Source organism: Dendropsophus ebraccatus, chromosome 12 (assembly GCF_027789765.1).
Source record: "Dendropsophus ebraccatus isolate aDenEbr1 chromosome 12, aDenEbr1.pat, whole genome shotgun sequence".
NCBI lineage: Eukaryota > Metazoa > Chordata > Amphibia > Anura > Hylidae > Dendropsophus > Dendropsophus ebraccatus.
The window spans coordinates 26138348-26160550 of record NC_091465.1 but is presented as its reverse complement, the minus strand read 5'-3'; the positions used below and the strand labels follow the sequence as shown (position 1 = coordinate 26160550).

At 42.1% G+C, this 22203-nt stretch overlaps 1 protein-coding gene across 1 annotated transcript in view; it reads left to right on the top strand.

Moving 5' to 3' along the window:
* The window catches only part of C1QTNF12 (C1q and TNF related 12), a 52144-nt gene extending 34612 nt beyond the window's left edge, over window positions 1–17532 (top strand). The window contains exons 4-8 of the mRNA XM_069949086.1: window positions 144–328; window positions 1899–2007; window positions 3925–4015; window positions 10427–10505; window positions 16778–17532. Of these exons, the coding sequence (XP_069805187.1) occupies window positions 144–328; window positions 1899–2007; window positions 3925–4015; window positions 10427–10505; window positions 16778–16876 (563 nt within the window). The 3' untranslated portion in view covers window positions 16877–17532. The remainder of the gene's footprint in view (window positions 1–143; window positions 329–1898; window positions 2008–3924; window positions 4016–10426; window positions 10506–16777) is intronic.
* Window positions 17533–22203: the final 4671 nt, after the last annotated feature.

The following is a 22203-nucleotide window of genomic DNA, read 5'->3' as shown; positions in this document are numbered from 1 at the left end:
GATTTTTTTTTTGCAGTCAGGAAAAAATGCAATAGTTTGAAAGGGGGGAAAAAACCTCATGTATGTTTTAGTTCCTAATTACAGAATTGTATTTTTGTTTTTGTTTTGTTTATAACATCTTTTAACAAATTCTTATTTCTTAGAGGCCACAGAGCGTCGCTCCACATCTGGAGACAGCGCGGACCAAACCAGTGAACCTCCGCCTCTAGTGCTCCCCATTAAAGACCTCTATCCATACAGAAGAATAGATGAAGCTTTTCATTGTCGACTTAAGGGTCCCGTACTTGTGGACAAAAGGACGCTGGCAGAACTTCAAAATTTTCAGCTGGTACGTGTGAAAAGAAAATGATCAACTGTATGCAGTTACAGAAATGTATACAGATTTGTAAATTACTTCTATTAAAAAAAAAAAAAAAAAAATTAGACCTTCCAGTACTTATCAGTTGTTGTATGTCCTACAGGAAGCGGAGTATTGTTTACAGTCTGACACCGTGATCTCTGCTACCCAGAGCAGTAGAAAAATCTCTATAGAAAAAATCCTGCTCTGGACAGTTCCTGGCACAGACAGAGGTGGCAGCAGAGAGCACTGTGCCCGACTGGAAAAAAATACACCACTTCCTGCAGGACATGCAGCAGCTCATAAGTACTGGAAGACTTGAGTTTTTTAAACAGAAGTAAATTACGAATCTGTATCACTTTCTGACACCTGTTGATTTGAAAACAAAACACGTACCCCTTTAAAAAAAAAAAAAAAAAAGAATTGATTGAATGGGCTTGACACGGGGCAATTATTTTTTTAAGGAGTCAGAGCAATATCCTCATCCTTTTATCTTTTTACCTGGTCAAACCCTTTGTATTGCTTAGCATCAGAAAAAGCATTTCCTACTAATTTTTTTAATTTTTTTTTAGACCATATAGAGGCATAAAAGTTTTAGTTGTTTTTTTTTTTTACTATTTATCATCTACCTTTGGAAGGTTTAGAGTGGTTAATATAAGCATTCATGAATCAGCCTGTCAACACCTGCATGTTATCTTGTGGGCTAGTTGCCCTTCTTGTGCCTCTTCCTGTACTCAGTTACCATAACTCATTGGTTAAGTAGAGATGGATAATTGCCCCATGTGTGACAATTTTTACGCTTGAACTTCTGAAGTTTCCATATTGTAAATTCTTCTCGCCTGTCAGCTCCCATGACATGTCACTTTCAGTACATACTTCTACTCTTTTAGTACATAAATACTTGAATGTTCCTACCATAAAATACAATTCCAGAAAACCGTTTCTTAGAACTTTATGTTATCTTCTCACATGTCTATTTTAGTAAATATAATTCTAGATGATCTTTTTTCTTGGCGCTTTCCATTTTGTCGTCCCTCTGTTTTTTTTTTCCCCCCTCTAGACATTTATGAATAAATTGACAGCTAAATGTTATCTTTCCTCTTGTCAAAGGGGCGTGTCCCTATACTTTCTGACCCGATTGAACAATGTATGGACACACCCACAACTCAGTTTATCCGTAAATTTGTAGGAGGACTAAAGGCCCCATACACCTTTTACTATTGTCAGCCCTATTCGGTTGTGGGTATAAAATCTATGGGGTTGTTCCCACCGACAACCAACAGATGATGTCAATGGAGATAGAGGTCGGGCTTGATAAAAAATCACTGCCCAACCCCTTTGTTCACTTTACACCATGTTTGATAAATCTCCCCCTATATTTCCAGGAGGAATGACAGAGGGATAAAAAGCTCAAACCGATTTTTCTTTACAAAACCTCATACGCTCTGTCTCTTACTGCCAGTCCTGCACTTAGGCTTTCCCTCACACTTTCTCTCTTACATTTATATGGAGCGTGTACACTTGATATCCCTAAGTATATAAGGTTTTGTTTCCACTGCAGCCATCGGCCAAAGGCTCCTTCCTTCGTGGTTCTGGAATGAACCTGCCAACAGGTCGCTTTACAGCCACTATTCCTGGGATTTACCAGTTTTCTGCTCATATTCATATAGGTGAGTGAGCTCAGTTGTTTCCACTTGGGATGTGAAGTTGTTCAACACAGAATTAAGAAAATTGGATAAGGCAAATTCTACTGTCAAGCCAAAAATTTGTCCACCATAACCCGTGATAAAAAAATTTATACTTGTCTTATTTCCTGATATTCATTGCTTACTGGTGCACGCATCAACATAGGATATTCCCAATTCAGAAATGACCTGCCTTGGCCAGTGGTTTCCTAAGTCACGACGTGTACCAGGAAACTCTGACTTGCAGGTACTGAGCGTGATTAGAACCATAAGGCCAGCCTTATAATATTTTTTTCCAATGCTGAACTGACCAGCAGTGATCAGAGGTGGAGCTTAGTGCAGTAAGAGTTTTGATTTCTCTACACTGCCACTACAGGAGAAATGAAGTATTACGCACATCTCATTCACATGGGCTGTCCATATAATCCATATATGAGCCTGGTCCTCCAGAGCATAAGGTGTTCTTTGTAGTCACTGAGGTTCGTTTTTTGCTGGACTTTATTAAAAGTCCTATTTTACTTAATTAATATCTGATCAGTTGGGTGACAAGATCCAATCAGCTACTTGTCAGACCTGTGTCACCACACATACACAGTGAAGTAGCTCTGTAGGCTGTGCAGTGTTCTAGCTGTGTTGAAGTGGACAGGAGCTGAGCTGCAGTAACTCGGAATGGCCACTACAAATGTTTGGAGCTGTCTGCTTCCTGCTCTGTTTCGCTGATACCCTAGCAAACAGCTGATCGGTGCGGTTGGTCAGGTGTCAGTAATATACCCATCTGATAGTGATGACATATCGTAGAAATAGGCCATCAAATCATTTTTTTAACCGTATTTTATTTGCATTTTGTGACAATCATATAATTACAACTATTTGAAAATAGATGATATGGATACATTTATCCATTGCCCACAATTTAAGAAGATACAGTGTATACATCCTGACTAGAAATGAGCGAACCTGGAGCATGTTCGAGTTGATCCGAACCCGAACTTTTGGCATTTGATGAGCGGTGGCTGCTGAAGTTGGATAAAGCCCTAAGGCTATGTGGAAACCATGGATATAGTCATTGGCTGTATCCATGTTTTCCAGACAACCTTAGAGCTTTATCCAAGTTCAGCAGCCCCAGCTAATCAAATACCGAACATTTGGGTTCGGATCGACTCGAACCTAAACCCGGTTCGCTCATCTCTACTCCTGACATATGTTGGGATGGAAAAGCCCTTTTAACTTAAAATTAAATCGCTTGAATTTTTTGGATGTTCACACACCCTAAAATAAAAATACTGTCATAATTTTAAGGTTAAAATACAGGCGTCTTTTCAATATAATACTATGCTCCATTGTATTCAATAGGAAATTGGATGGCGGCACACAATTTATATCGGATTATGCCATAATTAACTATGATTGTCCATAGTCCACGGACTTCCACTAAATTTCAACAGTGTGTGACCATAGCCTTTCTGTGTTTTTAATCCACTCCTGGTTTGCAAAATACTGACCGAAATTCTGAGAAAAAATACTGTGTGTGAAAATAGCCTTATACAGACATTAGACAACTGTTTTTCTTATTAGCTGACTAACATGGGGTGCTGATGCTAGGATCCCCAACATTACCAGCTGTCATTGTAACCTTATGTTAAATGAATTTGCAGCAAGGAGGTCAAGATATATATATATATATATATATATATATATATATATATATACATACATATATATATGTATATATATATATTCCATGTTAAGATGAGTAAACAGTCCGTTAACAACAGTTTCTAGAATAATCTTTGTGTTGTACTCAGCCTGTGGTGTACTGTATTACTGTAATCTATTGGCGTTATGCGAATAAATACAAATGTGCTTCTTTCAGTAAGCTTTCTCCCTTAATATTGTTTTTAGATCACAGTGAGATGAAGAGCAAAGGGCAGTTACGTCCACGGGACAGTATCCGCGTCCTGATATGCATTGAGTCCCTCTGTCATGGATATACGTGAGTATAATATAACTATGAATTGACTTGATCATTAGTAGTATAGATGTCAGCACTCCATGTGTGGTGGTGCTAGTGGAACAATGGTAGAGAATACCCTCAGCACTCACCAGGTGAGTGCCGGGTATTTCCCCTACCATTGGTTGATTGTTGTTTGTTTGTTTTTTAAAATCAGAAACAGCTACACTCATGTATATGGGCTGTGAGTAGTATTGCTGCTTACCCCCGGGCACTCCCCACATCAGAACCCTCATAGCACACAATGAAGCAAGTGGCCGGAGCCGCTCGCTTCATTGCGTTTTTTGCAGCGCCGCAAGGGATCCCGGCCGGAGCGTATACTGTGTGTGTATACGCTCCGGCCAGGATCCCATAAAAGAACATGCGGTGTGTTCAACCGTACAAAGTACGGCCGTTGTTGCCGATTGCAACAACGGCCATACTTTTACGTTGTGTGAACATAGCCCAAAGACTACATCTTAAATATTTATTCTGAGGCATTGAATGTTCCCTCGGCGGGTTATAAAATTTTTGATTTACTCAGTTATTATTTATAAAGTGGCGGCCAGTCTATTGTGTGCAAGAAATGTCATCCTGGGATGATCCAAGGAGTGTGTGATTTGGAAATTTGGGACGTTTCTCTTGATTTTGGAACATCGCACTCGTGGCTTTTTTTTCCGCTGAAGTGTTTTTACAGAAATTTTGGCACTGGTTCAGACATTTTTATGAGAATGCACTCAATTAAAGGATCCCATCTTATTCTAGATTGGAAGGGACTTCTGCTTAAGCCTTCTGCGGATTCTCTTGGCACTGGGAGTGTTAAAAAAGGCTTTCCTTTCTAATTCATAGAACTGGAGCTTATAATAAAAAAAAAGTTCTGTAATTGTTGCAAAGTAAATTTACAGAAAGGTCTAAAAAGAAAAAAAAATTATAACATGCCAAATATCTTTTCAACGTATCCCCTTACTTGCCTTCCCCAAATCTCCCCTCAGGTCCTTCCCCTCCCCCAGGTTCCCTTTTGCAGGTATGCCAAGAGAGAGTCAGGGTTTGCACTTGTAATGCTCGAGACCTTCTGTCGTCAGTGTGATCTCATGCCCCAGCAATGTTCCATCTGCGTCCTCTTCTGCCCACCAGCCTGGCACTTCTTATTTCCCAGCAGAGCGTGTCCCTCAGCATCATTTTCCAGTAAACTGTCTTTTTATTGTTATGAAAGGTCGAGCTGATATTGTGTCTCGGGAGGGAAGGAATTGTCAAGGAGCTGGAGGAGTGCCTTACACCTTCACAAAGAACCTTAGCCCAGCTCCAATACTTAGTGATTAAGTCCAATGGAATTCGGAAGAAGACAATGTAGAATGTTCTCTTTCGATTATCCATCCTTGGCAGTTTTAAAAAAAATCTATTATATAACTTTATTATATTACTTCTATGAGTATCTGAGGTGTAGAAGTAAGGTCAGATTTCGACCCCCAGCCTGCCCCCAGAGTATTGAATGTGGCTGGCTGAACCAGTAGAGATGAGCGAATTTACGTTAACAGCAAAGCGAATCACTTTGTTAGCTCGGCAGTTGGTTTATTAGCCTGCTTCCTTTTAAAGCGAATCTGTACCAACAATCTGTCCCCCCCAAACCACTTGTACCTTCAGATAGCTTCAGATTTTAATCCAAGATCTGTCCTGGGGTCTGCTCGGCAGGGGATGCAGTTATTGTCCTAAAAAACAACTTTTAAACTGGCGTGCCCAACGGCCGTGGCCTAGACTGTGTATGCATTAGGCTGGCACACCCTCCTGTCCCTTCTGCCCGCCTTCCTCATCATTAGAAATGCTCCAGACAGATTGTCTCCTATTCATCAGCTGTGTGAGCACTGCACATGGGCTGGATCGTTAAGGCACCTGTGCTATGTTCAGCCAGGAGAAAATGTTCCAGTGGCATTCCTAATGATAAGGAGGATGGGGAGGAGGGACGGAGGGGTGGTGCAAAGTTAGGGCACAGATACTCTAAGCCCCAGCCGTTGGGCACGGGGCTGCAAGTTTAAAAGTTGTTTTTTAGTACAATAACTGCATCACCTGCCGAACGGACCCCAGGACAGATCTTGGATTAAAAGCAGCTATCCAAAGGTACAAGTGGTTTGGGGGAGTCAGATTGTGGGTACAGAGTCACTTTAAGGGCCACATCACCCAGAGCAAAACTGGTGGAATTCCGCGGCGGAGCTCTCCGTGGTTGAATCCTGCCAGCCTCCGTGTCATACAAGCAGTCTATGGGAGGGATCGCACACCTCCTCTCTCCGCTCGGACAAATTGACATATTGGTACCTGGGGAGGGCCAGTTCACATGGAGTTAAACTGTCATAGAGGAAGTCTATGGGAGGGATTGCGTGCCTCCTCTCTTCCGCGCGTAGAGAGGAGATGCAAGCCCTCCCATAGACTGCCAGTATGACACAGAGACTGGCAAGATTCCAGTGCCGCTCCTCCCCAGGTACCTGGAAAAGCTAGATCCAGTCTTGGGAAACCGGGAGAAGTTTCCCAGGACTGGATCCAGCTTTTCCAGGCACCCAGGGAGGAATGGCACTGAGCTAAAAGGCAGCAGGCTTATAAGCGGACTGCCGAGCTAACAAAACAATTCACTTTGTTATTACTGTATTTTCACTCATCTCTAGTCTGCAGTTAGAGCAGAACTTTTCCTTGAATGGCGCCATGCCACAAAGTACTACAACAGTGCTGTGCCCCTTTTTTCTAACAATCAGTGCAGATTCCAGAGGTCGGACCCCCACTGATCATAAAGTGATGGCCTATTCTATCAATACACCATCACATGAGATCTGAACTATGACTATGAGAGTTAAACACACAATTAAATCAGCAATTACTACCATATGTTTTAGTTGATCTTAGGACCAATGCATCAGCTGTTACCTAATTTCTCCTTTTCCTAATCTGAAGACAACAGACCCTATCCATATGGAGAGCGGAAATATATGCCTAGTCATGGCCTAAGTTCTTCACAACTAAAACAAATATCCCTTTAAATGGACACTTTCATAATATTCATGAAAAATATATATAATTATTTTTTTAATTTTATGGCTTGTTTGTTTTTAACTGTACACATAAGGACCCAGCCCCCAACATATAGTAAATGTTATGTCATTTTAGTTATGTGTGTAGTTCACTTTTGTATCCATCAAATCAAAGTTTGAATTTCTTTTCTTTGAAATTAACTAGTGTCAGAAAATTAGAACTGTAATTTACTTCTATTTAAAATTCTAAAGTATTCCAGTATATATCAGCTGCTGTAAGTCCTGCAGGAAGTGGTATATTCTTTTCAGTTAGACACAGTGCTCTCTGCTGCCACCTCTGTCCATGTCTGGAACTGTCCAGAGCAGGAGATGTTTCCTATGGGGATTTGCTACTGCTCTGGACAATTCGTGTCATGGACAGAGGTGGCAGCAGAGAGCACCGGAAAGAATATACCACTTCCTGTAGAGCATATAGCAGCTCATAAGTACTGGAAGACTGGGCCCCTTTAACACTTATGAAGGAATGGAATAGAAGTGTGCATGAGTGACTGCCACAATGTTCTGCCGGGAGACTCAAGACTCAATTCTTGAGATTACAGTGAGTCCAAGCAGTCAGACCCTCTGACACCCCCTGACCCCCAGTGGGAGGAGACTCCCACCCCTCTATGACGTGGCTCCATTAGAATCAAGGGAGCTGCATCATAGCGGGACGGGGGATTCCCCCAACTGGGGGTGGGCTGGCCCTCCTCCAGTGCTTCACCGGTGCTCGTGGATAGAACGGCGCCATACGAGGGAACTCGGCCGCCGTTCTATCCATGGGCAAAGCTTAAAGCGAATGTACCTGATGGCACATTCGCTTTAAACTTCATCGACTGCATATTGCCCAGTGTAATAGTGGATATGCAAGTGGGAAGTGGGCGGCCAACAGGGGTGCTGGACGTTACTCATTGACAGCGAGAATATCCAAAATGTATGTAGCCGTCACATGACCAGCTATAGCATTGTTACTGTGTCTTATAGAAACTCTCCTGTAAGTAGATCTCCCGCCATGACAGATTATCCCTAAATAACTTTTGCAGTTGACACCTTCCTGTGCGCTGGTATGTAATAGTAAGGTATCTGGAATGTGAAAATCCTATTGTAAATTGGCAAGATCTACCCGATAATGTAACAATTGAAATTCTGAGACACTGGATATAATCTTACCGCTATGTGTTCAGTTTCCAGGATCTTGGTTTAATACTACCACCCCATACGGGAATAACAAACCTATACTAGACAAAAACAGAAACATCCATCAGAGGGCTAAATACACAAAAGAACTATCCGGAACTGGATGTTACCGCATGATTACCTATGTTACTTAAAGGGGTATTCCGATCTCAAGATGTTATCCCCTATGTATAAGATGTATATATGTGTAAGATTAAGATGACTGGTCAGAGTCTGACTGCTGAGACCCCCAACCATCCCTAGAATATGAAGAAAATTATGAGGAGCACTAGCTACCTAGAGAATGAATGGAGTGCTGGTCACTTATGTGCTTGAGCTGCAGTAACCAGATATGGCCACTATGCAGTGAATGGAGCCGGCTGTGGTTTCGGCTGTGGCAAACGTTGATGTGTATGGGGACTACAGGAGAGATAACTCCACACTCAGACCCTCTATTGTCCGCTCCCTATCCTGCTGACCCCTTTACAGACACTTTACAGGCCTCAACACTGCCCTCCAGGTCAAAAGCCTTTTAGGAGGAGGGGGCTTGGAAATAGTTATACTTTTTTGCCTGTTCTGTCACCCCCTCTAAGTGCCACCTTAGGCGCTGGACCTCCGTGGCCTAACGATTGGCTGGATGGGCCATGTATAGTAGTCGACAACCCTATGAAGACCCTATGGGGCTAATTTACTAACGTGTTCCTGGCAGCAAATTGTGGGGTTTTTGTTCATTTTCTCTGTCGGTTTAGTGTTCTGACATAATTACTAAAGATGTGCAACACATTGGGGGAGATTTATCCATCATGGTGTAAAGCAAAACTGGCTCAATTGCCCTCTACAACCAACAGATTTACTATGCAAACTGTTATTTTTTGATGGGTTTTCTATTCTAAAAACCAGTCACTTCTAGAGTGGCGGGATGGTCGGGTTCTACGTGAATGAATTTGTCGTAAAAAAAAAAAAAAAAAAAAACAGACACAACCAACAGCATGCCAGCTTAAAATTGACTGATTGTTAGGAAATCAAGCCCAAGATGCTGCTATAGTCGGTTCTTTGTTGGCTATGTATAGATTTTTTCCGCAGGCCACTTTGTCAACCTATAGTCAACATCACTGATCAGACACTGATGATCTATCCTAGTCATAGGCCATCAAGGTCTGTAATGAGACAACCCCTTTAAGGCCTGGCAGAGATGGTAACAGGATCTGTCTTTATTTTCCACTTGATGCACTTAAAGGAAAAATATGGAGATTTATAAAATCCGGCAGCAGGCAGGGGGAGGGGGGAATTCATTACAAGTATGTACTTACCTCTCCCCGTGCCCATGGTGAGCAGCGGGATTGGCCTCAGGACCCTCGCCGGTAGGTATTCTCCCCCGAGTTGTGATGACGTCATGAGGGAAAAGGTCCATCCTGGCTGGTGGACTGGCCACTCAGATGGTCCCGAGGCCAGTCCTGCTGCTTGTCACGTGCACGGGGAGAGGTAAGTCCGTTCTTGTAATCAATTTCCCCCCTGCCCCTACTGGCTGCTGGATTTTATAAATCGACGGACTTCTCCTTCAAGACAACTATCATCTGGTCGCCATATTGTATTACATCCCATTATAACCTGGAAATCATCATCTTATTACGCACTGTTGTAATTTTTTTTTTTTGTACTTAATATTTATTATGTAATATTAGAGTTTTATATATACGCTAATACTTTCCTAGCTGTTGTCAGTCGCTGCCAGCGAGCAGCCACATCCCGAGCCCCTGCACACAGTAGATATTGGTTGGTGGGGGGGGGGGTGGATAGTGTGTCATCATCCTGGAAGAATCTCCGGCTCCTGGAAGAATCTCAGGCAGAGAGATACATGTCAGGGCTGGCTTTCTCCTGGCACCATACACTGCGCACTGCTAGCATGCTGGCCATGTCAGTCTTGTGCTGTGTACTGCAGTCATTCACTTCTTACACCGCCTCAGGGAACGTAGAGACAGAGACGGGAAAGGACTGAATTTAACTCTTTCTAACATGACCAGAAGTGTGCAAGGGAACTACATAAACACCAGCCCAGTAACAGGGCACATATATAGCGTTCACACATACTAATGCCGAGGTAATAAATATGCTAATAAATATTCTAGAAAACAATTCATTCTTTGTGTTATTGCATTGTCCTATACATAGTCATCGATTTTCTCTTTTTTAGGTCACTAGAAGTCATAGCTGGACTGGAAAGTAACAGCAGAATATTTACTGTACATGTGCAGGGATTGCTACAATTACAGGTAGGGCTGGATACTAGTATCTGTCCAGTATAGCAGCATCATTTTTGCAATGAATGGCCCTATTATTAAAGGGGTTATCCAGTGCTACAAAAACATGGCCACTTTCTTCCAGTCTTGTCTCCAGTTTGGGTGCAGGTTTTGCTGCTCAGTTCCATTGAAGTGAATGGAGCTTAATTGCAAACCGCACCTGAACTGAAGACAAGAGTCGTGTTGTCTCTCAAAGAAAGTGGCCATGTTTTTGTACCGCTGGATAACCCCTTTAAAGGGGAAGTAGACAAATCTAACCTGCTGATATGTCCCTTTTGCACAAGAGACGCAGAGGATGAAGGTATGTCTCATGTGGAGTTAGTAGTTTCCTCCACCATCCTGTATGACTGTTAGGAACACTGGGACACTGTTAGGAGCACTGCCCGCCCCCATAGCGCCGATCCGCCCCCAGCCGGCCCGCCTCTTTCTAATGATTATCAATTAGGCGCAGTCAGTCCGCCTAACGTTCTTACCGGACTGTGGAGTAAACGGCTAACTGCACCAGAAAGGCGCAGAGGATGAGTGTAAGAGACATACCTTCATTATCCGCGTCTCCTGCTCAATAGGGACATAACAGTAGGTTAGATCCATAGTATAGCAGTCACTGGGTATTTATGCTTGTATTCTTGTATATGTATGACTTATATCTCTATCTTGTTTTATTTTACTTCTTTTTCCTGTGCCAAAAATGTAATAAAATCTGATTACACATAAACTGCTGATAGTTCCCCTTTAATGCACTGTGTGGTAGTCTATTGTTTGCATTATTTTCCCGGTTATTTTTCAATTGCATCACATTATTATTATTATTATTATTATTATTATTATTATTATTATTATTATTATTCTGTTGCTTGCTTTCTTTATAGCTTCATTTATACAAAGTATTGGGCTACATTCACATTTAATAGGTAACCTACTTTAGGTGTATTCATCAGCATAATGGCAGGACAGTATACCAATGTACACTGCAATATACTCATGCCTAGTCCGTTTAGTTAAAGGGATAGAACATTATACATCAGTATAAGATTCTGTTGGTACAGTATACCAATGTATACCCTGAACATAGGCTACTTATCAGATGTGGCTGTAGCTTTACCCTGAACATGCTGTATTCTACTGTTATTTGTATACAGTATGGTCCTATTGTTTCTTCACTTTATGCTCTTGTTGCTTCTAATTTATTACTTTATTAAATTGGTACCATATGGTGGTATTCTGTGGCTACTATGTGGCAGTATGTGCACTGTAAGACAATATATAAACTGGTCTACAGCACTGTACTTTGTCCCGGGAAGTCTCCCTCACCTTCCAAATCACAGCAGATCCACTTCAGACTAGGGCTTACATCAGGGGACAGGACTGTGGGGGTAATCTCTCCATAGCTGTAACTCCTCTCTCCATGGACAGAGAACTGCATTTATGTAAACACAAAAACACAGAAAAATGTAACAGCTCACTGCAATGGCAAGATGTAGAACCGCTACAGACATGAAAATAGTTAAAAGCAGCCCTCGCAACTGCAAAAAAAATTCCCACAAAAATAATGAGGCTTTTGGTTACCATTTGCAAACAATGTAAACTACCCCACCACGATAAGGTAGCCTCATGCTCAGGGCGGACCCTACACTGTACTATGGCCTCTCAATGGCGTACAATACGCCAATGCTCTGGGCATGCAAGATCTGTCTTATACCTGCAAAAATAATTGCACCACCTGGGTGGGATGGGTGGAGTGCACGACCAAGTAGAGGCAGCCACTCCCTTCATCTGGAACACAGAAAAAAAGACAAATTTGGTCAGCTCTCCTAGAACACCATTCACACTAGGCAGGAGCTCGTTGCTATGGCTGAAATTGTAAGCTGCATTTATGTGCCCGTAAATGCTGCCTGCAGTCTCTGTCAGTCCTTGTGTTTCTCATCTTCTCTATTTCTCCTATAATGTGCCTGCACTTACACTCAGCTATACACACTGCTGCTATATTATGCCTGCACTTACACTCAGCTATACAGACTGCTGCTATAATATGCCTGCACTTACACTCAGCTATACACACTTGGGGAGATTTATCAAACATGGCATAAAGTGAAACTGGCTCAGTTGCCCCTAGCAACCAATCAGATTCCACCTTTCATTTTCCAAAGAGTCTGTGAGGAATGAAAGGTGGAATCTGATTGGTTGCTAGGGGCAACTGAGCCAGTTTAACTTTACACCATGTTTGATAAATCTACCCCACTACTTCTATAATGTGCCTGCACGCCTGCACTTACACTCAGCTATACACACTGCTGCTATAATGTCCCTACACTAACGCACAGCTATACACACTACTAATTTAATGTCTCTGCACTCACACTCAGCTATACACACTGCTGCTATAATGAGCCTGCACTTACACTCAGCCATTCACACTGCTGAATAGAAATGTTTCTGTCACTGTCAGTGTCACTGCACAGCTTTGCGATTCTCACTTCCTGATTGGTCCATGATAAACACCCCCCCCTTCCCTATTGCTGTCACATGACCACACAGACCTCTGACAGCAGCCCTGCCCCTCTATTCTAGCCTGTTGTACTACGCTACTGCATTATAGGGATGTGCAGCCCAAACCCAGCTACAAACTGCTGCTGTATTTTCAGGTTTATGCAGTTACTATACATTATACACCACATGCTGACTGCTATACTGTACAGTAACTAATATTACATATTCTGCTATTTCTGAATGTTTGTTTCATCTGTTTTACATGTTATTTAGAATAATAAATCACTATTTTTGGGGGTGGAACTAATTGTCTGTATTTCAATGATTTCTTATGGGAACAAATTATGCTCGTAATCCAAGACACCACTGTGTGTTTGTGTATATATATATATATATATATATATATATATATATATATATATATATAATTTTTTTTTTTTTTTTAATGGCTGATATAATACGGCTAATGAACACCAGGCGTGTAATGTATACCCCTTTGAAATGTTTCCTTCTAAAACAGAGGCTTTGCTTATATATCAGATGTGGCCGTGGCGGCTTGTGTGCCAAGGCTACTCCTTAATTCCAGCTGGACCCATTAAGCATGGTAGAATCAGTTTATTACATACTGTTTCCAAGATTCTTTGTGCCCCATTGTAATCTCCAGCCGCATTCATATTAATCCTTTTATACGGTGTCTAGAAATCTCTCCATGTAATGATCAGGACCTCTACTCTCTGGAAGGTCAGACCCCCTGTACATTAAGATGAATTATAGCTTAATCAGCCGTAGCTCCCGTTGACTTTAGGGCCGGGGCCTAGCCATAACAGACAGTAAAATCGTCCATAAAAGTTGATGAATAACCCCTTTATTATCGTAAACTGTCCATTCAATTAGAACTGCATGGTAGGCAGCAATATATAGCGTTCTCGGTTTTCATTTTAAGGCTGAGGCACTTTGAGGAGTTACACTACTTTTCCCAAGATGCCGTTCACTTTGGTATTTTGTTATTGCGAGTGCCCCGCAAGGCTGATCTATAAAGAGGATTCCTTCAGCCCGTGTTTATTTGAATCTTTTCGTTTCATTGAAAAGCTTGGAATCATAAAACCATCCTTTCTTCGGTTACTTTTCTGGAACATTTGGAGTTGTCTCCGTGAGACAGCTAAAAGTTATAGTTATTGTTTTTGGACGGCCTAGACATCACCCAGCGAGCCATTAGAGAACTCATCGTGGCCTGTGTTATTCTTACGGACGAGCATCTTTAGGGCTTTGATTTGCTACTTTGCCTCAGTTCCAAGAAATCGGACAAGGAACTGTTTTCTTAATGACAGTTTATAAAGGCGGTGAACCGTGCCCATGTGCCGTATATGCAAGTACCCGTACAAGCAACATTCATTCAATCGTCTTGGAGGGAGCCGTGCGGGCAATGAGTAATGGCACCAAACACATTGAGATGTATATATTGAAAGAAACGTAGAAAATGTGAATGGTCACGATAGTGAGGCCTGTGAGGAGTGAGCATCTGTATAATTTTGCATGTTTATAAGGAAGATGAGTGATATTAGTGTTATGTACATGTTTTTTTTAAATCAACTGGCATCAGAAAGTTGTACAAATTTGTAAATTTTATTTAAAAAATCTCAAGTTTCAGTGCTTATCAGCTGCTGTATGTTCTGCAGGAAGTGGTGTATTCTTTCCAATTTGACTCAGTGCTCTCTGCTGCCACCTCTGTCCATGTTAGGAACTGGGAAAAGCAGTAGCAGATCCCCGTAGAAAACCTCTCCTCCTGCTTTGAACAGTTCCTATGGCAGACAGGAGTGGCAGCAGATAGCACCATATCAGACTAGAAAGAATCCATTACTTCATGCAGAGCATACAGCAGCTGATAAGTACTAGAAGGCTTGACATTTTTAAATAGAAGTAATATATAAATCTATATAACTTTCTGACACCAGTTGATGTAAAAACATTTTTTTTCTCCATAACTTTTCTACATAACTCTGATGTATAACGTGATGTTTTGGGGACTGAGGGTACGTTCACATGTACCGAATCCGCAGCGGACTTTCTGCTGCAGATTTGATGGTGCAGATTTGATGCTGTGTTCAGCTATTTAGAGGAAATCTGCTGCGGATCCGGTACGTGTGAATGTACCCTTAAAGGGGTTATCCAGCGCTACAAAAACATGGCCACTCTTTCCCCTACTGTTGTCTCCAGTTCAGGTGTGGTTTGCAATTAAGCTCCATTTACTTCAATGGAACTAAGTTTATAAAACCCCACCCAAACTGGAGACAACAATAGGGGGAAAGTGGCCATGTTTTTGTAGCCCTGGATAACCCCTTTAATGCTTCTCTCCCTGTAGAACAATAGGGGGAAAGTGGCCATGTTTTTGTAGCGCTGGATAACCCCTTTAATGAGAATTCTGGACCAGAAATTCACCTATAGGTGTCAAATTTAACGCTTATGTCTTCTGGTGTGACAGAGAGGCATTTGGGTCCCCTCAGGCAGGCAAACCCAGATGTATCTTGTACCTCTGTACAATCTTTACCCGTCCTTGTAACAGATCTACCAGTTCTTGCAGTGGATCTTTAGATCTACTATGCGGATCCACACAAAAAAGTGGAATCCAAGCCCCTAGGTCTTAACCTTTATCCCCAGCAAGAGGCATATGGACTTTAACCCCTAGTGTGGCCACCATTTTCAGCTTCTGAAGTGTAGAGGTATATAGTAGAAGGATGTAAGTCATACCGGCAGTAAAAGGGTTGAAAGAACAGATACAGGAGATGGACAGGGAAAGACAATCTCCATCCATGTTACATCTGTACTTTTTTACCCAAAAACTGGATTGGATTCCATGAGTTGGATCCCATGAGCAATCCCCTCCTCCATTATAAGTGACTGGATGGTTTGGCCCTGCCTCACCAGCACAGGTGTGCATTTGTTGTAATGGTGGTCTTTGAGAACAGTTCCCTGGTGGGGCAAAGCCTGGTTGGCATGAAACATGGACAAAAAATATGTGTGCGGGTACTCTGAAGAACAAAAATTGTGTGTAAATCAACTGGTGTCAGAAAGTTATACAGGTTTCTAAATTACTTCTATTAAAAAAATCTCTGGCCTTTCAATACTTATCAGCTGCTGTATGTCCTACAGTAAGAAGTGTATTCTTTCCAGTCTGACACAGTGCTCTCTGCTGCCACCTCTGCCCACGTCAGGAACTGTGCAGAGCCGGAGAGCTTTTCTATGGGGATTTGCCTACTGCTCTCAACAGTTCCTGACATGGACAGAGGTGGCAGCAGAGAGCACCGAGACTGGGAAGAATACACCACTTCCTGCAGGACATACAGCATCTGATAAGTGCGAAAAGACTTGAGATTTTTTTTTTTTAATAGAAGTAGTTTAAAAATCTTTATATCTTCCTGACCCCAAATGTTTTGTTTCTCCAAAGTACCCCTTTAACTTCAGTAAATGGTTAAACCATAAATACAAGGATAAAATGGAAAAACAAGTATGTGATAAAAAATGAATAGACTATCGGAATTTGTATTAAAAAGTGATCTATTATAGGGATGATATAACCTCTATTCATTAATCTTTGCTCATATGAAAATCCTTCACATGAAATCTGGTCTGGATAGGTGGTCTTTTCAAAGAGGTGGTCTTTTGGAAACATTTTACTGTATGATATATATATATATATATATATATTAGAAACAAGATATACTCATGTATTAATTTCACTCTATTACTTTTTGTTTTCGCAGAGTGGTCAATATACGTCTATATTTATCGACAACGGTGCGGGGGCACCCATCACCGTCCAGAATGGCTCTGATTTTATGGGCATTTTTATGGGACTGTAAAACTGATCAAACCCAAGGCATTAACTCCAGATTATCATTAACTCTCAGACATACTCATTCACTCACCTGCAATGGAAGAAGCTTTCACAATATCTGTTACCTGGGACCATCTCTTGTGTAACTGCAACGCAACAAGGAAACTTAGTGACCCCCCCCCCCACCCCACTGCTTGTTACATCTCCTTCTGAGCCTTACGTCGCCATAGAGGCCAGCATTCGCTTTAAATAGCCGTGTTATGCAACGTATTGTAGGCCCCACAGGGGAAGGGTTAATATTTACATGTTGGACTATGTAAAAAAAAAATATTAATAATATTTAGGAGAGCTTGTCCTTTCTTTATTGATTATTGTTCGGTATATGCTATAAGAAGATGGGGGCACAAAGAGATATACAGGAGGAATGGCTAGAATGGACACAGTCAATCTACGAACTATGCAAAACTATTCCTAACTGATTTAAAAGGGATATGCGGCAGAACGCTGCCGATGTGTGACGTTGCGGGACTGAAGGCGTTCTTTGTGTCGAACGACATGAACGGATAGAGACTTGTCTCCAGTTATAAGCAATGACACTTGTATTGATTTCTATATTATAAAATATTGCTTACATGTCTGTAATTTAATAAACAGAACGGTCACGTTATTCTATAACAATAATATACAATTATTTTTAAGACTTTTTTTTTTTTTTTGGATTTCTGGGTATCAGTAGTAGTAATTTAATCCTTTTTTTTTTTTATCTTACCTATTTTTCCCAGGTAATTCAGAATAAAATCTAAATTATAGTGGACTATGCACAATGTTGAGAATAATGTTGCACCATTTATCAGTATATCAGTATTTCTGGGAAACTAGGTATGCGCAGGCCTCCTTAGGTCATGCTACAAAATCTTAATAGAGTTAGGGTGGGTTCACACTGAGGAATTCTCGCGGATTTTCAGGCGGATTCCGTGGCAATATGCGGGCGGAATCCGCACGGAATTCCGCCCGTTAAGAATGAACATTGTGAATGTAAATTGGCTTTAATGGGCTTTCCGCTTATTTGTTCACACAGCCGAATTTCCGCGCAGAAAATTCCGCCGCGGATCCGTTTTCCGCCTGAAGAATTGACATGTCAATTCTTTGGGCGGATTCCGCTAAAAAAATTGTATAGAAGTCAATGGGGCTTTAAATCTGCTTGAAATTCTGCTTGAATTCTGGTTCAATTGCGCTCAAATTCTGCTCCTATTTTGCCAGAGCTGAATAGGTGAGGAATTTCAAGCAGAAAACTTTCTGCTTCAATTCCTTGAGAATTCCTCAGTGTGAAGCCACCCTTAAAAGGGATCTATCATTAGGCCCCGTTCCCACTGAGCAAAACTCAGTGGGAACGGGGCCTTAAAAGAGAAGTACGGCCATTTTTAAAATTCGGCAGGGGCAGGGGGACTTTGATTACAAGTACTAACTTACCTTTCCCCATGCCCGGGGTGAGCGGCGGGACCAGCCTCAGGACCCCCCACCTGTCCCAGATAATGGACTGGCTGCTTAGCCAATCAGTTGGGTCGTGATGTGTCAGCAGCGGAGATCCTGGAGCCCAGTGAGGGTCTTAAAGCTTGTCCCGCCGCTCACCACGGGTACAGGCACAGGGAGAGGAATGTTTGCACTTGTAATCAAATTCCTTTATATTTAGGCATACAGACCTTCTGATGTCACGATCCTGAGCCCAGTTTTCTTATTCCAATCGAAGGTTCTATTCCCGAGAAATTCAACAAAAACTATTTAGTAAATGAGATTTTTCGGTGCACCATTGGAAGTTCCAAACTCCCGGTTCTACCTCCACCCAATGCGCACCCCCTTTTAAATATTCATTAGGAGCTCTGCTGCAGGCATAGCTCCCTGGCTATCCAAACCCCATGGTTGTACCGTAAGAGTCCTATTACACTACACTGTTACCAAACCAAAAGAGTTTTTTTTTTACATATATGGTAGATTTCTCTGGAACTGAATTTTGCGTTGGAGTAGGAGAAGCACCTATGAGCTCAAAATTGCAGCAGCTATTAAATTTGGATGCCTAAGTTTAATAATAGCTTCGATTTAAGGTCCAAAAATACAATACACTTAAGTTGATGTCATGGTGCCCTTTGGGTCGTTGTCTTGTTGCATCAATCATCGTTGCTTGAGGTCATGGACGGGTGCCCTTACATTTTAGTTAGAGATGAGCAGACCGAACCTGCCAAACTAAGATTTGTTTCGAACTTTGCAAAACATTTTAACCAGACTTTCTGCCAATTTCGGATGGATTCGGCAAGATGACACCGCTCATGTAAAAAAAAAAAACAACAAAAAGTAAACATATTCTCACCTTTTCTCTGTCTCCTGGTGGCTCTCTGGTCCCATCCTGGCGTCTTCTGTGGTGAAGGCCTGCTCAGCCAATCACAGGCTGACTAGGATGGGGCAGCACCACGGCCTGTGATTGGCTAATCAGGCTGTCACTCTTGTTTCAACAGTCACAGTCCTCTCAGCCAATCACAGGCTACAGTGCTGTCCCATCCTAATCAGCCTGTGGCTGAGAGGGCTGTCATACCTGAGACAAGTGTGACAGCCCCCTCAGCCAATCACAGGCTGATTAGAACAGGACAAACCTGCCGAACCAAACTTTTGAAAATCGCTCATCTCTAATTCTACTATAGATTACAAAGCTTCCAGGTACTGAGGCTACAAACCCTGATTCCTCCTACATGTATTGGTTGATATAAGGTTTTAGCGTTGGTGTGCTATGTACTTTTTACTCCAAACATAAGTTTGTACATATGTACCTAAACGTTCTACTTTTGTCCAAAGAACCCATGTTTCCACACGTATTGTAACACATTTCAGTGGCCTATGGCTCTATCCATGTTTTTCAGGACTCTCTAGGGCTGCATCCAACTTCTTCAGCCACCAGTAATCAATTGCCGAGAGTTTGGGTTTGGACGAACCCTAACGGCTTGAAGTTCGCTCATCTCTCTTCACATGTTATTAGTTTAGTTAGAATGTTTGTCTGCAATAGAGATTTGGATAACATTGAGCCACATTTCATTAGTCAAAAAAAAATTCCATCCACTGTTGAACAGGCTGTAACAAGGCGAGTACGGATTGTTCATGATATCCAGAGATCCACAGGACAGCAACAGTTCAGCAAAGCAATTTTCTGTATCCGCTCACATCACGAAAAAACAGTGACAATAAAAATGTAGCACGTCTTCCAAGTTGTTTAGTTTCGTCGGAAGTCTCTGTCATAAAAATCGTAAAATAAGCTTTCCTGCGGAAAATGCTTTTTTAGAAAACTATTTTAACATTAAAATTGCAAATTCCACAGATTCTGAATTTCAAATTTACAGGATGTGTACTGTATTGTGCACAGCAAAGCATTTCCTTAGTTCTCTTGTTCACAAAAAGAGTGAAGAGTTGGGGTGAGGGGCCTCCCGGCGAGGAACCATAAGGGGGGTCTCTGCGACCACGACTGGGTGGTTGCTAGAGGGATTAGTTTGTAATGGGGGATAATGGTGGTTTGGTCTCATGAGGGAGTTAAAATGGCTGCTGGAGTTAGTAGAGTGGGTGGGCTTATCTGGGGGGCTTTGTGTAGAGACAAAGAGAATTAGCTAGGCAGCGGGAATACCTGTGGGAGGTATGTCAGGTGAGATAGGTGTGAGAGGGGGCGGGGTTAGGAGAATAAAAGGAGAGGGAGTGTAAGATGGGTTAAGCACTTTTTTGCAGGTTTTTTGCAAAGTATAGATGACAATTCTTTGGCTAATACTATACCAAAAGAACAGGTCAACCACCAATAAAATGCCAAAAATTTATTAGCATACATTGAGATTTTAAAGAGAAGCCCACAAACATTTCTGTGGTCAAGAAATGGAAAATGACATGTTGTATTATACAGTAATAGGTTCAGGTACAGGCATATATACAGTATGATGGGCAATAAACATTAACACCCAGAGCCCTGGTTAATAGATATAATCCAAACATTCAAAAATAATAATATCCATGCTACAGTATTGATCCCATAACACTCATACTCACATAAGCCACCTTATATCAAAATATGGTTTATCACCAAACAAGTGCTAATAAATCAGACCCAAATTATGCTGTAGGCTTACACATGTGTCATATCTACTATCCACACCACCTTATACCCCAATGCGTGTTTCACATTAATTGGCTTCTTCAGGGGGTACAAAACATTACTGTAAAATTCTAGTATATAGACTACTGTTTTCAGAATGACATTGTTCGGAATAAGGCTTGGTTCACACTGTGTTTTTGCAGTCCGTTTAACGAATCTGTTCAATAAAAAAAAAATGGATCTGTTTTTCCATTGACTTCCATTATAAAAAAATATATATATATATATATCAAAATGGACAAGTTTCGTTTTTTTTTCTTTAGAATGCACAAAAGCGTGGTTGACCATGTTTTTGTGTACAGCCTAAGGCTATGTTCACACTACGTAAGTTCCGCAGAAATTACGGCTGTTGTCACAGCGGCCCTGATTTCTGCGGTACTTACGTAGTGCTGCAGGCTGAGGGAATCCCGGCCGGAGTGTATACACATGGTATTGACTCCAGCCAGGATCCCTAGCGGCACAGCGAGAAACTGCCATGTCAGCTTTCTGCGGCCGCTATTCACTGAATAGCGGCCCTGGCCGCACGCTCCATTGTGTGCGGTAGGGAGTTCTGATGTGGGCGCACATTGATGCGTCCGCATCAGAACTCACTGCCACTAAAGACCATTTGGCCGAGATGATCTTCTCTCAAACCAGCCATTCCATGACCCGGCCAGGTCACTGAACGGCCTGTCTCTTACCAAATGTGAACATGAGGCATTGCTCCCACCTAGCCAGAATCCTGCTCCACACTGATGAGGGGCAACACCCCGAAACAGCTGTATGTGGATGGTTACTTAGCCTTGGTTTATCCCTTGTCATTACATTGACTTATAGGGCCACTTAATATGGTGGATTTGGTGGTTTCCTAACAGGAGCTGCCCCTTGGCTGGGTCCTTCCCGGAGGGATATCTGGCTAGTCCTGTGTTTTGAGACTCTTCAATGAGGCTCCACGGACTCCTCTTTTGCATATTCATGTTTCCCAGGGGGCAATGCACCTAGGACTTCACTGCATTGAGCGCTTTCACTAGCAGCCGGCAGTGTTGTCGTTTGGCTGGTCTCCCTGAGTTCAGCAATCTGTTTTTCTTATTGCTCTACTAGGCATTGCTCCCACCTAGCCAGAATCCTGCTCCACACTGATGAGGGGCAACACCCCGAAACAGCTGTATGTGGATGGTTACTTAGCCTTGGTTTATCCC